Genomic DNA, 16,967 nt, shown 5'->3' with positions numbered 1-16,967 from the left:
GCTCTGTCTTCATTGTCACACACCATTTAGCTCTGTCTTCACTGTCACACACCATCTAGCTCTGTCTTCACTGTCACACAACATTTAGCTCTGTCTTCACTGTCACACACCATCTAGCTCTGTCTTCACTGTCACACACCATCTAGCTCTGTCTTCACTGTCACACACCATCTAGCTCTGTCTTCACTGTCACACACCATCTAGCTCTGTCTTCACTGTCACACACCATCTAGCTCTGTCTTAACTGTCACACACCATCTAGCTCTGTCTTAACTGTCACACACCATCTAGCTCTGTCTTCACTGTCACACACCATCTATCTCTGTCTTCACTGTCACACACCATCTAGCTCTGTCTTCACTGTCACACACCATCTAGCTCTGTCTTAACTGTCACACACCATCTAGCTCTGTCTTCACTGTCACACACCATCTAGCTCTGTCTTCATTGTCACACACCATCTAGCTCTGTCTTCACTGTCACACACCATCTAGCTCTGTCTCTGCTGTCACACACCATCTAGCTCTGTCTTCACTGTCACACACCATCTAGCTCTGTCTTCACTGTCACACACCATCTAGCTCTGTCTTCACTGTCACACACCATCTAGCTCTGTCTTCATTGTCACACACCATCTAGCTCTGTCTTCACTGTCACACAACATCTAGCTCTGTCTTCACTGTCACTCACCATCTATCTCTGTCTTCACTGTCACACACCATCTAGCTCTGTCTTCACTGTCACACATCATCTATCTCTGTCTCCACTGTCATACACCATCTAGCTCTGTCTTCACTGTCACACACCATCTAGCTCTGTCTTCACTGTCACACACCATCTATCTCTGTCTTCACTGTCACACACCATCTAGCTCTGTCTTCACTGTCACACACCATCTAGCTCTGTCTTCACTGTCACACACCATCTAGCTCTGTCTTCACTGTCACACACCATCTAGCTCTGTCTTCACTGCCACACACCATCTAGCTCTGTCTTCACTGTCACTCACCATCTAGCTCTGTCTTCACTGTCACACACCATCTAGCTCTGTCTTCACTGTCACACTCCATCTAGCTCTGTCTTCACTGTCACACACCATCTAGCTCTGTCTTCACTGTCACACACCATCTAGCTCTGTCTTCACTGTCACACACCATCTAGCTCTGTCTTCACTGTCACACAACATCTAGCTCTGTCTTCACTGTCACTCACCATCTATCTCTGTCTTCACTGTCACACACCATCTACCTCTGTCTTCACTGTCACACACCATCTATCTCTGTCTTCACTGTCACACACCATCTAGCTCTGTCTTCACTGTCACACACCATCTAGCTCTGTCTTCACTGTCACACACCATCTAGCTCTGTCTCCATTGTCACACACCATCTATCTCTGTCTTCACTGTCACACATCATCTAGCTCTGTCTTCACTGTAACACAACATCTAGCTCTGTCTTCATTGTCACACACCATCTATCTCTGTCGTCACTGTCACACACCATCTAGCTCTGTCTTCACTGTCACACACCATCTTGCTCTGTCTACATTGTCACACACCATCTATCTCTGTCTTCACTGTCACACACCATCTAGCTCTGTCTTCATTGTCACACACCATCTAGCTCTGTCTTCACTGTCACACACCATCTATCTCTGTCTTCACTGTCACACACCATCTATCTCTGTCTTCACTGTCACACACCATCTAGCTCTGTCTTCACTGTCACACACCATCTTGCTCTGTCTACATTGTCACACACCATCTATCTCTGTCTTCACTGTCACACACCATCTAGCTCTGTCTTAACTGTCACACACTATATATCTCTGTCTTTACTGTCACACACCATCTAGCTCTGTCTTCACCGTCACACACCATCTAGCTCTGTCTTCACTGTCACACACCATCTAGCTCTGTCTTCACTGTCACACACCATCTAGCTCTGTCTTCACTGTCACACACCATCTAGCTCTGTCTTTATTGTCACACACCATCTAGCTCTGTCTTCACTGTCACTCACACCATCTAGCTCTGTCTCCATTGTCACACACCATCTAGCTCTGTCTTCACTGTCACACACCATCTAGCTCTGTCTTCACTGTCACACACCATCTAGCTCTGTCTTCACTGTCACATACCATCTAGCTCTGTCTCCATTGTCACACACCATCTAGCTCTGTCTTCACTGTCACACACCATCTAGCTCTGTCTCCATTGTCACACACCATCTAGCTCTGTCTTCACTGTCACACACCATCTAGCTCTGTCTCCACTGTCACACACCATCTAGCTCTGTCTTCACTGTCACACACCATCTAGCTCTGTCTCCATTGTCACACACCATCTAGCTCTGTCTTCACTGTCACACACCATCTAGCTCTGTCTCCATTGTCACACACCATCTAGCTCTGTCTTCACTGTCACACACCATCTAGCTCTGTCTTCACTGTCACACACCATCTAGTATAGCTCTGTCTTCACTGTCACACACCATCTATCTCTGTCTTCACTGTCACACACCATCTAGCTCTGTCTTCACTGTCACACACCATCTAGCTCTGTCTTAACTGTCACACACCATCTAGCTCTGTCTTCACTGTCACTCACCATCTAGCTCTGTCTTCACTGTCACACACCATCTAGCTCTGTCTTCACTGTCACACAACATCTAGCTCTGTCTTCACTGTCACACACCATCTAGCTCTGTCTTCACTGTCACTCACCATCTAGCTCTGTCTTCACTGTCACACACCATCTAGCTCTGTCTTCACTGTCACTCACCATCTATCTCTGTCTTCATTGTCACACACCATCTAGCCCTGTCTTCACTGTCACACACCATCTAGCTCTGTCTTCACTGTCACACACCATCTAGCTCTGTCTTCACTGTCACACACCATCTAGCTCTGTCTTCACTGTCACTCACCATCTAGCTCTGTCTTCACTGTCACACACCATCTAGCTCTGTCTTCACTGTCACACACCATCTAGCTCTGTCTTCACTGTCACACACCATCTATCTCTGTCTTCACTGTCACACACCATCTAGCTCTGTCTTCACTGTCACACACCATCTAGCTCTGTCTTCACTGTCACACACCATCTAGCTCTGTCTTCACTGTCACACACCATCTAGCTCTGTCTTCACTGTCACACTCCATCTAGCTCTGTCTCCACTGTCACACACCATCTAGCTCTGTCTTCACTGTCACACACCATCTAGCTCTGTCTTCACTGTCACACACCATCTAGCTCTGTCTTCATTGTCACACACCATCTAGCTCTGTCTTCACTGTCACACACCATCTAGCTCTGTCTTCACTGTCACACACCATCTATCTCTGTCTTCACTGTCACACACCATCTAGCTCTGTCTCCACTGTCACACACCATCTAGCTCTGTCGTCCTTGTCACACACCATCTATCTCTGTCTTCACTGTCACACACCATCTATCTCTGTCTTCATTGTCACACACCATCTATCTCTGTCTCCATTGTCACACACCATCTAGCTCTGTCTTCACTGTCACACACCATCTAGCTCTGTCTCCATTGTCACACACCATCTAGCTCTGTCTTCACTGCCACACACCATCTAGCTCTGTCTTCACTGTCACACACCATCTAGCTCTGTCTTCACTGTCACACACCATCTATCTCTGTCTTCACTGTCACACACCATCTAGCTCTGTCTTCACTGTCACTCACCATCTAGCTCTGTCTTCACTGTCACACACCATCTAGCTCTGTCTTCACTGTCACACACCATCTAGCTCTGTCTTCATTGTCACACACCATCTATCTCTGTCTTCACTGTCACATACCATCTATCTCTGTCTTCATTGTCACACACCATCTATCTCTGTCTTCACTGTCACACACCATCTAGCTCTGTCTTCACTGTCACACACCATCCAGCTCTGTCTTAACTGTCACACACCATCTAGCTCTGTCTCCACTGTCACACACCATGTAGCTCTGTCTCCACTTTCACACACCATGTAGCTCTATCTTCACTGTCACACACCATCTAGCTCTGTCTCCACTGTCACACACCATGTAGCTCTGTCTCCACTTTCACACACCATGTAGCTCTATCTTCACTGTCACACACCATCTAGCTCTGTCTCCACTGTCACACACCATGTAGCTCTATCTTCACTGTCACACACCATCTATCTCTGTCTTCACTGTCACACACCATCTATCTCTGTCTTCACTGTCACACACCATCTAGCTCTGTCTTCACTGTCACACAACATCTATCTCTGTCTTCACTGTCACACACCATCTAGCTCTGTCTTCACTGTCACACACCATCTAGCTCTGTCTCCATTGTCACACACCATCTAGCTCTGTCTTCACTGTCACACACCATCTAGCTCTGTCTTCACTGTCACACACCATCTAGCTCTGTCTTCACTGTCACACACCATCTAGCTCTGTCTCCACTTTCACACACCATCTAGCTCTGTCTCCACTTTCACACACCATCTAGCTCTGTCTTCACTGTCACACACCATCTAGCTCTGTCTCCACTGTTACCCACCATCTAGCTCTATCTCCACTGTCACACACCATCTAGCTCAGTCTTCACTGTCACACTATCTAGCTCTATCGTCACTGTCACACACCATCTAGCTCTTACGTCACTGTTATACACTCTTTCCTCTCCCCCTCTCTCTCTCTTTCTTTCTCTCTCTAGCTCTCTCTCTCTCTCGCTTTCTCGTTTACGCTCACTCTCTCTCTCTCTGTCTCTCTCTCTTTCACGATCTCTCTCTCTCTCTCTCTCATTCACGCTCTCCCTCTATCTTTCAAGTTCTCTCTCTCTCTTTCTTTCTCTCTCTCTCTTTCTCTCTCTCTCTCTTTTACACGTTCTCTCTCTCTTTCACGCTCTCTCTCTCTCTCTCTCTCTCTCTCTTTCACGTCCTCTCTCTCTCTCTCTCTCTCTCTCTGTCTCTCTCTCTCTTTGGTTCTCACTCCAGCACGTAGGGAAAATAATCCGCATGCGTATGCATGAGCTCACACACACACACACACACACACACACACACACACACACACACACACACACGCACAAACACACGCACAAACACACGCACAAGCGCAGGCACACAAACACACACACGCAAACACACACATGCCCACACACACACACACACACAAACACACACACACACACAAACTTACACACCCACAAACACACACACGCACACACGCACACACACACACACATACACACACACACACACACCTACACACTGACAGATGACCGATGCCTTCTATGTTCAGAACTGTTTCTTAACATGGACTGTGGAGATCACCCAGACCTCTGCATGGCAGGTACCGTGTGCGATGTGATGGAGAAGTGCAGTGAGTATATTACCATAACCTCTGTCGTATTGTTATTGCAAGCAAAAACTGTGTCAGACCTTACTAGTATACAAATGTATTACTATTTCAGTGCACTAAATGGCTTTTTGACCAATCAGGTCTGATTTTTGGTGACCCTCTAAATTTTAGAACGTTTAAGCAGGGACCCTTTTTGTTGATCACGTTTAAAAATAAAAAAAAAGACACAGTAAACATTTGAATTAACAATATCAGCGTGATTTATTCTAAATAATGACACTTCGAATGCTGCAAAATAATACACACGTTATCCAAACATATTCAAAAAACAGTTCTGGTGGTGTGTGTTTTACAGAACGGCAAGGCATCACCCAACCGTATAGTGTCCAATGCCGACCCGCTCAATTGAACATGTCATTGTCAAAGTTCTGAAGAATAAAGTGTGTTTGCGTCACTCAATTTACGTCAAATATATATTTACGTAATTTTCTTTTTGTCTGGCGTCAATTCTATACCTGTTGCTCTCTGTTGGACAAGAGCAATCAAAGCAACTGTGAAACGCTTGTTCAACCACAGGCGGAAGGTATCGTTCATTGGACCACCACTATCATAGTAAGACTACAAGGTATGTCACTCAGCTCCACTTACTTCAGAAAAAAAAATATGCAACAAATAAATGCCAATGTCGAGGACTTTTGTTTCTTTACAAATACCAGGATAAATGAATGTTCTAACTATCTGTACTTTTTATGTTTAGCTGCCTGTCCGCCGCATGTTTTTAAACCGTATTCTGTGCGACCAAACGTGTCTGTCGTCGGCATATCACTTAGATCCTGTGCGGGGATGTAGCTCAGTCGGTAGCGCGCTGGATTTGTATCCAGTTGGCCGCTGTCAGCGTGAGTTCGTCCCCACGTTCGGCGAGAGATTTATTTAAGTGCGCACGAAAAAGATCCTGTAATCCATGTCAGAGTTCGGTGGGTTATAGAAACACGAAAATACCCAGCATGCTTCCTCTGAAAGCGGCGTATGGCTGCCTAAATGGCGGTCATACACGTAAAAGACGTGGGAGTTTCAGCCCATGAACAAACAAACAAACTACAATGCAACACATTCAATGAATGATAGTTTGCCACAATTGCATATATGTGTATACCGGCTTACATTCTTCTCGTCCTCTTTGTCTGCCGCAAGTCCTCTTTCGCCACAAAACGCTACACGCAGGGCACAGATGAAAATTAGCGACACGTGCATTTTGCAGCCGAGCTTCATGACGCGCGCGTAAAAGGGGAATCCCCGGGAGTTCCCATTGCTTGAGAACATTATATAAAAATGAAAATGTAACGAAACGCGAAAATGTGGCAGTTTGTCGGTAGGCTTGATATTTATCACTCGTATCATAGGAGTATTTTAAGTGTCTTCCACAAGCAGCGAAAGTTCAGAAATGGATATTTTGACCCATTTGACCAGACAGTACTGGCCAACCAGACAGTACTGTTACAAATGTTTGATGACTTTGTCCCTCTTGCTTGGTCCATTTTCACAGGAACCTTGTCCTCCACAAAATTGCCGTACTTTGCGTTTCTGAAAATAGAAATCATATCTATGTTAGTTTGTATTTACAACAACATTTTCACAAAAAGACGTGGGTGTGTCCCACCTCCCTCCACACTCTCCTACTCATCAGCTTATCGATTTATTTACTCTATTTATCATTTGTATTTTGAAAATAATTTACTTAGCATGAGTGCCCTCACTATCATCAGTTGTAAGCAGAAATAGGTAGCTAAATATAAGACCATAAATTACTGTACCCTCTTTCCTGAGCGAAGCTCAGTAGATCGACAAGGCTCAACCGACTTTGTTTTTGTGCGTCACTGAATAAGCAGACTATAATGCAGGTCTCTCCAAACGGTGCTTGAACCGTGTCCTGTACGCATATATACGCACGCACGTACGCACACACACAGATACACATTTCGAAAACACACGCATGCACGTGTTAACATTTCACGCACGCATGTGCAAACAGACACATATAAATTATAGACACACAGGGACCAAACAAAAACAACAAAAAACACGCACGCACGTACTCACACGCGCACGCACTTACACACACTCACACACACACAGAAAAACACATACAGAAAAACACACACAGAAACAAACACAGACGCACACACATACACTAACACGCACGCACGCACGCACACATACACACACAAACACAAACACACACACATACGATTCTGGGGAGGGAGGGGGTATTCAGGGGGCAGTTGCCGGGGGGGGGGGGGGGGTAACTCTCCGCCCATGGTTTGGGGCATTTGTCTGGGGGGCAATTGTCATAGGGGCAATTGTGAGAAAATGAAAGTTTTACGCCCTCACGGCAAAGCCATTAGGGGCATATTACACGGGAAAACCCGGCTTTGTATGAAAATAAAAAATAAAAATGCGGGGGGGGGGGGGGGGGGGGGGTGTAGACAGCTGGCTGCCGGCTGCTAGAGGAGACCTGAAATGGGCTAGGGACCGGGTTGGGTCGTCTTGGGTCAGTGCTGAAATGGTTACTTTATTGGCTGTTGGCCGAACGGACACCCGGGCTTCATATTTTTGCATGCATGTATTCGTGTTTCCAAGGCCTGAGGCTTTCGCTGTGACCCTGGGATCTTTATCGTGCGCATGCGTGCACACGGGGGTGTTCGGACACCGAGGAGAGTCTGCACAAAGTTGACTCTGGGACACACATCCCGCGCCGAACTTGGGGGTTGAACCCACGCTGATAGTAACAACCGGTTTTAAAGCCAGCGCCTCTACCGACTGGGCAAACTCCCCCCCCCCCCCCCCCAATTTGTTGGGGTCAAGAAGTTCCATGGAGGGCGGGGGGTATGGAGTAACACATAGTGTTTTGCTCAGAACATTCCCACCCATGCAGAGCCGCGCTAGGGGTACGCATTACCGTGAAGCTGGCAGTCAGTGCTACCAAATGTCGTCTGTGTCTACCACTCGGTGGTGACTTAATGTGGGTCTATGTAAGCATATGCCAGCGCAAGCAATCTGATGCAGAGTCAGGAGGCGGTTTGGTACAAGAGAACCTTAGAGGCCACAGCCTCGGCCGTCTAAGGGATCTGTGTGTCTGGAGGCACATTTGGTTTCTGAGGTTCAAGCGGAGCTGTTGCCCCTGCTCCCAAGTTCCCGTGTCTGGAGGCGTTTTTGGTATGGAAGCAAACCTGTAGGTTGGGGCCTCTGCCTTTCAGGATGCCAGGACTACAAAATGTGTGTCTTGGGACACATTTAGCTTAAGATTCCAGAAGTGGATCTGTGCTGTGCTGGGTCTGCTGCAAGCACACTAGAACCAGCTCGCAACAGTTGAGGTGAACAGATTGGTGACCAAGACCATCATCGGTTTCTCTCCGAGTGATGGGTGTGGGCGGAGAAAGTCTCCCAGACTGAGAGCATTCTCCCTTCTGTAGCGGATGAGACTAGACATCTCTTCCTTGAGAGTGTCACAACCTTCAAACACGTGTGTGAGGTGTCCAGTCTTGCCACACTGACAGACTACCTTGTCCCAGTAGATGCGGCTGCTGACCGTGCGCAAGCGACGCAACAGGCTCATGGGCCTCGGGGGGAGTGGGAGGTGGTGCCCTTTCCTATTGTAGGGGAGGTGTATCCATCCTCTCTCTTCACATGTTTGTGACAGTGTCTGCTCTCTTTCCTCTCTTTTTAGCTTGGCTAGCAGCAGTTTGGCTTCCTGGCAGGAGAGCCGAATGTCTGTCACTGGCATGGTTGACATAGCCGCTGCTTTTGCTGCTCTGTCCGCCATTTTATTTCCCCGGATTCCTGTGTGGGATGGTAGCCACATGAGGGAAAAGTCTGTTCCTTTTGTCATAATTTGGTGGGCTAAGAAATGAATTTCAGTTTGCATCTCTCCTCTGTTCTTGGTGCCATGTGCAAGTGCTTGCAACGAGGATTTTGAGTCCGTAAGGATGACCACCCCCAGAGGTGGGGTTGGCAGATCGTTTATCAGTGTGCAGGCCATGCAGATAGCAAATAACTCTGCAGAGAAGATGCTGATCCCCTTGTTTAGCTTGTATTTTCGTGTTATATCAAGTCCAGGAATCGACAAGGCACACCCAGCCTCCCCTCACTGCAGGATCGAACCATCTGTGAAGACCTAGGGGCAATTGTTCAGAGGGCAGATGTACAAGGGGGAATTGTCCGGGGGATAATTAGCCTTCTACCGGAGACATCATTCACCACACGTCTCTTGTTGTCACTGGTGCGCACAAAACTTGGTCACTGGATAAAGCATCAGATTCATAATATTCGCTTTTGAGAATGCAATACAATGTCATAAGTGAGCAATCTAGGTGGGCATACACCTTTGTTTTAAGAAAAGGTTTTATTTTAAATCGCAAGATTCCGAAGATGCCGTTACGCTCACTTCATGAGATTACAGGACTGACAAGCGAAACCCGGTGGGGCTGAAGAACTTCATGGAATTCACACTTGCTTGATTTTAATTTGATTTTTTTTTTTTACAAACATGCTTAAAAATGAATGAGCGACAAAATAATACCAACCTTGTCATTTGAGATTCCCATGAGTTCAAGCAATCGGGGTCTGCATCTCGCCGGTAGCAGAGGGCGTTACGAACGTAGCCGTCCAAAATGTCAACTACACCTTCTTTTTTCATGAATTACGTCATTATTCACGACAAATTGTGAAAAAAACCGTCACGCATCTGTATGGCTGGGTGATTAAAGGCACAGTGCAGCTCACAGCCTTCGTTTTGCGTTTTTTGTTGCAGCTGAGTGCATTTACAGTTCAAAAATCCTCCTATGGTAGTAAAACAAACCCAAAACTACCCAACGACGACATCTGTGAAGCTCGACAGTTTCTTGTTCACACGAGTGCATAAATTAACCTAGTTATTACGTGGTGTTTGGTCGGAGTTCGATTCAACTGAGTGATTCCGGCCTCCATTTTGTTTTACACAAACTCATGATGATGTCTGACATAGTTTGCTAGTGACGTGTCTTTTTGTGAATGATGTGGTGATCTACCTGATCTAAATTTAGATCCAAACATAGGTCAAGACCAGCCGGGTCCGAGTACGAAATTAATTCTTAACCTTTGCCGTGCTTCCTGGGTTCACCTGTACCCAGAGACACACTAAAATCATTGTAACTCTGGAACCATTAAAGGTATCGTTTTGAAATTTTAAGTATCTCTCACACACCTAATTTGCTCTCTGTCTGCAAATTTTTAGTGTGTACATGACAAAACATCAGAATTAATTGATTATGATAATTTACATAAACACTACCGATGGCGCGGGTTCACACATACCCATACTTTTAAAGAGCAGTAGTGATTGTAACTATCCCTCTGCCGACGGCGCGGGTTCTGCTACACCCATAATTACCAAAGCGGCGGAACAGTGTCTGTCTGCCTGTTTGTCTCCAAGAGACTGTCTGTCTCTCTGTTTGTCTGTCCGTATCTCTCTGTCTGTATGTCTGTTGTCAGTTGCTCTGTCTGTCTGTCTGTCTGTCTGTCTGTCTGTCTATCCGTCTATCTGACTGTCTGTCTATCTGACTGTCTGTCTCTCTCTCTGTCTGTCTCTCTCTCTGTCTGTCTCTCTCTCTGTCTGTCTCTCTCTCTCTGTCTCTCTCTCTCTCTCTGTCTCTCTCTCTTAGTCTCTCTCTCTGTCTCTCTCTCTTAGTCTCTCTCTCTGTCTCTCTTTCTTAGTCTCTCTCTCTCTCTCTTTCTTAGTCTCTCTCTCTCTCTCTTTCTTAGTCTCTCTCTCTCTCTCTTTCTTAGTCTCTCTCTCTCTTAGTCTCTCGCTCTTTCTCTTTCTTAGTCTCTCTCTCTCTTTCTTATTCTCTCTCTCTCTCTTTCTTAGTCTCTCTCTCTCTCTCTTAGTCTCTCTCTCTCTCTCTCTCTGTCTCTCTCTCTGTCTGTCTCTCTCTCTCTCTTAGTCTCTCTCTCTCTCTTTCTTAGTCTCTCTCTCTCTCTTAGTCTCTCTCTCTTTCTTAGTCTCTCTTTCTCTCTCTCTTTCTTAGTCTCTCTCTCTCTCTTTCTTAGTCTCTCTCTCTCTCTTTCTTAGTCTCTATCTCTCTCTTTCTTAGTCTCTCTCTCTCTCTCTCTCTCTTTCTTAGTCTCTCTCTTTCTTAGTCTCTCTCTCTCTCTTTCTTAGTCTCTCTCTCTCTCTCTTTCTTAGTCTCTCTTTCTCTCTTTCTTAGTCTCTCTTTCTTAGTCTCTCTCTCTCTCTTTCTTAGTCTCTCTCTCTCTTTCTTAGTCTCTCTCTCTCTCTCTTAGTCTCTGTCTCTCTTTCTTAGTCTCTCTCTCTCTCTCTCTCTCTCTCTCTCTGTCTCTCTTTCTCTCTCTTAGTCTCTCTCTGTCTCTCTTTCTTAGTCTCTCTCTCTTTTTTTTAGTCTCTCTCTCTCTTTCTTAGTCTCTCTCTCTTTCTTAGTCTCTCTCTATCTCTCTCTCTCTTAGTCTCTCTCTTTCTTAGTCTCTCTCTCTTTCTTAGTCTCTCTTTCTCTCTCTTAGTCTCTCTCTCTCTCTTTCTTAGTCTCTCTCTCTCTTTTTTAGTCTCTCTCTCTCTCTTTCTTAGTCTCTCTCTCTCTCTCTTTCTTAGTCTCTCTCTCTCTTTCTTAGTCTCTCTCTCTCTCTTTCTTAGTCTCTCTCTCTCTTTCTTAGTCTCTCTCTCTCTTTCTTTGTCTCTCTCTCTCTCTCTTTCTTAGTCTCTCTCTCTTTCTTAGTCTCCCTCTCTCTTTCTTAGTCTCTCTCTCTCTCTTTCTTAGTCTCTCTCTCTCTCTTTCTTAGTCTCTCTCTCTCTCTTTATTTGTCTCTCTCTCTCTTTCTTAGTCTCTCTCTCTCTCTCTTTCTTAGTCTCTCTCTCTCTCTTTATTTGTCTCTCTCTCTTTATTTGTCTCTCTCTCTCTATCTTTCTTAGTCTCTCTCTCTCTCTTTCTTAGTCTCTCTCTCTCTCTCTTTCTTAGTCTCTCTCTCTCTCTTTCTTAGTCTCTCTCTCTCTTTCTTAGTCTCTCTCTCTCTTTCTTAGTCTCTCTCTCTTTCTTAGTCTCTCTCTCTCTCTTTCTTAGTCTCTCTCTCTTTCTTAGTCTCTCTCTCTCTCTCTTTCTTAGTCTCCCTCTCTCTCTTTCTTAGTCTCTCTCTCTCTCTTTCTTAGTCTCTCACTCTCTTTCTTAGACTCTCTCTCTCTTTCTTAGTCTCTCTCTCTCTCTTTCTTAGTCTCTCTCTCTCTTTCTTAGTCTCTCTCTCTCTCTTTCTTAGTCTCTCTCTCTCTCTTTCTTAGTCTCTCTCTCTCTCTCTCTTTCTTAGTCTCTCAGTCTCTCTCAGTCTCTCCCCCCCCTCTCCCTCCCCTGCAAGAGGTCGGTGAAGGGAGAAACTCGATGCAACCACTGAAGTAGCGCTGTGGGTTTCCCTGAACCCACCCCGTCGTTAGAGAAATAAACGGTAAAAACCCTCTTTCAAATGTATGGGTTCAGACAAACCCGCATCGTCGTTAGAGGAATAAACGGTAAAAACCCTCTTTCAAATGTATGGGTTCAGACAAACCCGCATCGTCGGGAGTGTGTAGTCAAAAGCGGCATCCGGCAAAGGTTAACAAAATCGCAGTTCTTGACTCTTTGGGTGCAAGTCAATGAAACTTGGTAGTTCTTCTAACGGATAGCTGCCTGAGGTGTGACTAAAAGCCCCAGGGGCCCCGTGCACCTGGATTTGACAAGTTCAGTACCTTTAACAAAGGTGCAAACATGAAAATGTATGCTTTCATTCAGTTGAATTGATGCTAGCTTATAATGAAAACGGCCGTTACGAAGCCATCACGTGTGACACAAAACACTCTCTGAGACATCAAATTCGTCCAAAGTGTGTCCTCGGTTGAATGAATGCATTTTCTGCATCTTCAAGCTGCACTTGTTGACTTGATCGTAAAACAATTAGTGATTATAAAGAAATTCATTTGGTTACAGAGGTTGGAAAAATCTAAGTGCGCGTGACCACATTCGATGCGTACGTAAGGCTGTTTTCAACTTCATTTTTGGGGGTCTCAAACACAAAGAAAATAACAACAATTGCACAGGAATGAACCTTTATCGTTTCACAAAGTGACTTTTCAACAAATCATGCATAATACACTTTTCGTGTCAATGGACCGTAGCTTCCAATATATGTTACCGAGCCTGTTCCTATTTTTCTGACGCCATTTTTGTTGATTTACTGACATTATTACACAATATAAAAATACAAATATGTTCATTCGTTTTGCTGTGGATGCTTCTTCAAACATATATTTATCCACATAAACAGGGGGAAAGGTCTAACCACATTTGCTTCTGTAAAATTTTCGTTTTAAGTGACCGACCTAAGAATTCACCAGCTTTGGAGAATGTCTCATATACAAATTAGAAGTATAATGCAACAGAACATTCAAACTCAAAATTTTAAATAAAAATGTATCACTGGAAAACACACTCACACACACACACACACACACACACACACACACACACACACACACACACACAGTCACACACACACACACACACACACACACACACACACACACACACACACACACACACACACACACACACACACACAGATGATTCTTGTATGTCCCAATTAAACCATTGAAGAATAGGTGTCTGAACTTAATCAAAGATGAACAGTTGACCTTCTGTTGTTACTACTAAAGAGATTTGTACTGTTAATGCATGCCGCCTCGGGTTTTCCGTGTTCGGCCTGCATGAAGTTCCCCAAGCATCCTCCGTGTAAAGGGAAGTCTCTTTGTCACGTCTGTATAGCTCCACTGGATATGAGGCTTCTTGTAAAGTTCCTCTGCAATTTGCTGTTCCAGCACTTTCAGTCGTCAATATAGAATACTCCACCTGCAAAAATGCCAATAGTGAATACCCCTAATAATTATGTGTAAAATAACTTCTGATTCATAATGTAGATCTACACCAGAGAGCCGACATTGTGTGACTGGACAACTGATGGATAAACCTGATGAAATATAATCTGTATTTGGTATCATCGGAAATTGCTGCTTCCATATTTTAGCTATGAAGTTTCAAATTACAATTTGAAACAGATTTACCCTTCACCTTCGCTTTCAAAAATCACATCAATCTAAGAGAGGAAACATACAATCATAATTGTATAACTTGTTATTTTTCTTCTGGTCGTTAGATCTGAATGCAGTATTACAACTGCACTAGGTGCACAGACTGAGTTTGAGATCTACTTCAATGAGTGAGCTGCCCTACCCACGCAACCAAATAATCTCTCTCTTTCTCTCTCTCTCTCTCTCTCTCTCTCTCTCTCTCTCTCTCTCTCTCTCTCTCTCTCTCTCTCTCTCTCTCTCAAATAGGCTGCTGCAGTGCTGAAGGGTTTGGGATTAGGGCCTATCTATTCGAAAATGTGCTCACCTTCAAATGTGGACTCCGTTGCGTCTTCAGCAGAACTTAGTCAAACCATGGCTTATAATTATTTTTCGTGACGTTCAACAACAGGCTTTGAAGTAGTTCATCTCTGCTCCTGGTTGAAACAAAACCACAACCCCTTACAAAACAGACTTTCCAGCTGACGACCGCCGCTGACAACTTTTTAATTATGCCTGGTCACGAGGTCACATGCGCAAGAAGCATGCGCAACCTGTCTGTCGTCTGCTGCAATCTCGGTTTCTGATAACTCCACGACTTCCGTTCCGTCTAGAGCGACGAAGAGAGTTTTACCTTGTAATAGTAGTAGTCTTGAGAGCGCACAGGCCCCGCCCACTTTGATCCCGACCCGCTCTTGACGAGTGCCTGTGATTTTCACGTGCGAGTGAGCAAACGGAAGTGGTAATGTTGCAATGACCGAGACTTCTTGTAATTCTTTCGCGTGACGTCGAACCCTCTTACGCCATAATGTGACGTCGTCAAGACATAACCCTGACTTATCTTCTGAATTACTGAGTCCAATGGATACATTTCGAAAAACTATCACAACGCATGCTTCAGAATCAAAACATAGTGTGAGCATTCTGCTACTGAATGTACGGATAATAAAATGTTCTGTCGGATTATCGCGGTTGCCCGACCACGGTGCTGGGGGAGAGCAACACTGCAATCGGGCGACTTCCTGTAAAGAGACGTACAGTGACCGACTGGTATCTTCTTCGTGAAACCCGATTCTGTTAGATTACTGTATTTCACTCGTAAAACTGCAGTCGATCGACTATGTTTCTGACTTATAAAACTGGCCCCAGGATAGCAGTGAACACTGCTTCGTCAATCGACCGTGGTTGTTCGACGGGCCACGGAAAAGCGTGTTTCATGAGCGAATCACAGTCACTCGCAGACAACCGCAGTCGACCGACTGAACAGTAATCCGAATAGCCAAGTCAAGGGTTAAATTTAGCAACATTACCACTTTCGTCTGCTCATTCGCACGTGGAAATGGCCGATTTCGAAGAAGAAACTAGTCTCGGCCACTGGGCGAAAAGTGGCGTTTTGTATCTTACAAAACTACTCAAAATCCCAACAAAACTTCAAGTTTCAATGGGTTTATTTTACATTTTGGTGTTCACGACGCCGGATTTTGTTGAAGTTATCGCTGCGAAATTGCCTGGAATTTCAGCGCGTTTTGCGACGGTCAAAACATCATGTTAAACCATGTTACAGCATGTCTGTAACATGCAAACATGCCAAGTTTTGATGGCATTAAAGCTTTGGTTTAACGCCAAGTAACATCATGTTATCGTAGACTTAACTTGCAAAACTGCTTGTTTTGGTGGTGTTACAGCTTGCTTGTAATGTGATTAACATCATGTTATTGCTGGTTTATTATGCAACACCCCATGTTATGTTGGTGTTAAAGATTGCTCAAATGCCTATTAACTCCATGTTATGTTGGTGTTAAAGCTTGCTCAAATGCCTATTAACACCATGTTAGTTGGTGTTAGGCTTGATTATTAAAGTAAAAACACCATGTTATGACGTTCACATAATTGTTTTCACCTGGATGGAATTTTGTGGAAAAGAAAGCATGTTGTTTGGGAATTGTGTGCAGGTTTCATGCTTGGATATTGCATTTTGCTGACTTGTCACAGTTCAATTTACATTTAACAATATTAGTTTTCAAATGCATCATCCTTCACACATTATGTAAACATCTTTAACATTAACACTTTGGTTGTACAATTATTGCACTTTATTTAAACAGGACAAAAACAAAAATGCTGATTCACAATGTACAATAGCAAAGGACTATTTTGAGTGGAGACAGTGTTCATCCACACTATAATTGGATAAGCTAAAATAAATTATTTAAATCGGTGAAGGCCACACAAAATGAAAACACACTATCAGTAAATTACTTCCCTTGTGAGTAAGAGCGTCATACCCATAAAAGCCATGTCAGTTTTAGCACATGTGAGTGTGTGTGGGGGGGGGGGGCAGATGCCCTGTGAAAACATTGGCCATAGATATATGTGTGAATTACTTCCCTTGGGTATGAACATTTATGAATGATTAAATGGGTGAAAGAAGGCCACACAAAATGAAAATCAGTAAATAACTAAATTACTTCCCTTGTGAG

General features: G+C 44.6%; 1 protein-coding gene across 1 annotated transcript in view; it reads left to right on the top strand.

Moving 5' to 3' along the window:
- LOC138950628 (prion-like-(Q/N-rich) domain-bearing protein 25) overlaps positions 1-16,967 on the top strand; it is a 201,083-nt gene that overhangs the window by 1,957 nt on the left and 182,159 nt on the right. The window contains exon 2 of the mRNA XM_070322336.1: positions 5,298-5,378. Coding sequence (XP_070178437.1) covers positions 5,298-5,378 — 81 coding nt within the window. The remainder of the gene's footprint in view (positions 1-5,297; positions 5,379-16,967) is intronic.

Source organism: Littorina saxatilis, linkage group LG16 (assembly GCF_037325665.1).
Source record: "Littorina saxatilis isolate snail1 linkage group LG16, US_GU_Lsax_2.0, whole genome shotgun sequence".
In the NCBI taxonomy this organism is placed as follows: Eukaryota; Metazoa; Mollusca; class Gastropoda; order Littorinimorpha; family Littorinidae; genus Littorina; species Littorina saxatilis.
The sequence above is the reverse complement of the archived record's forward strand: the minus strand, read 5'-3'. Positions and strand labels throughout refer to the sequence as shown.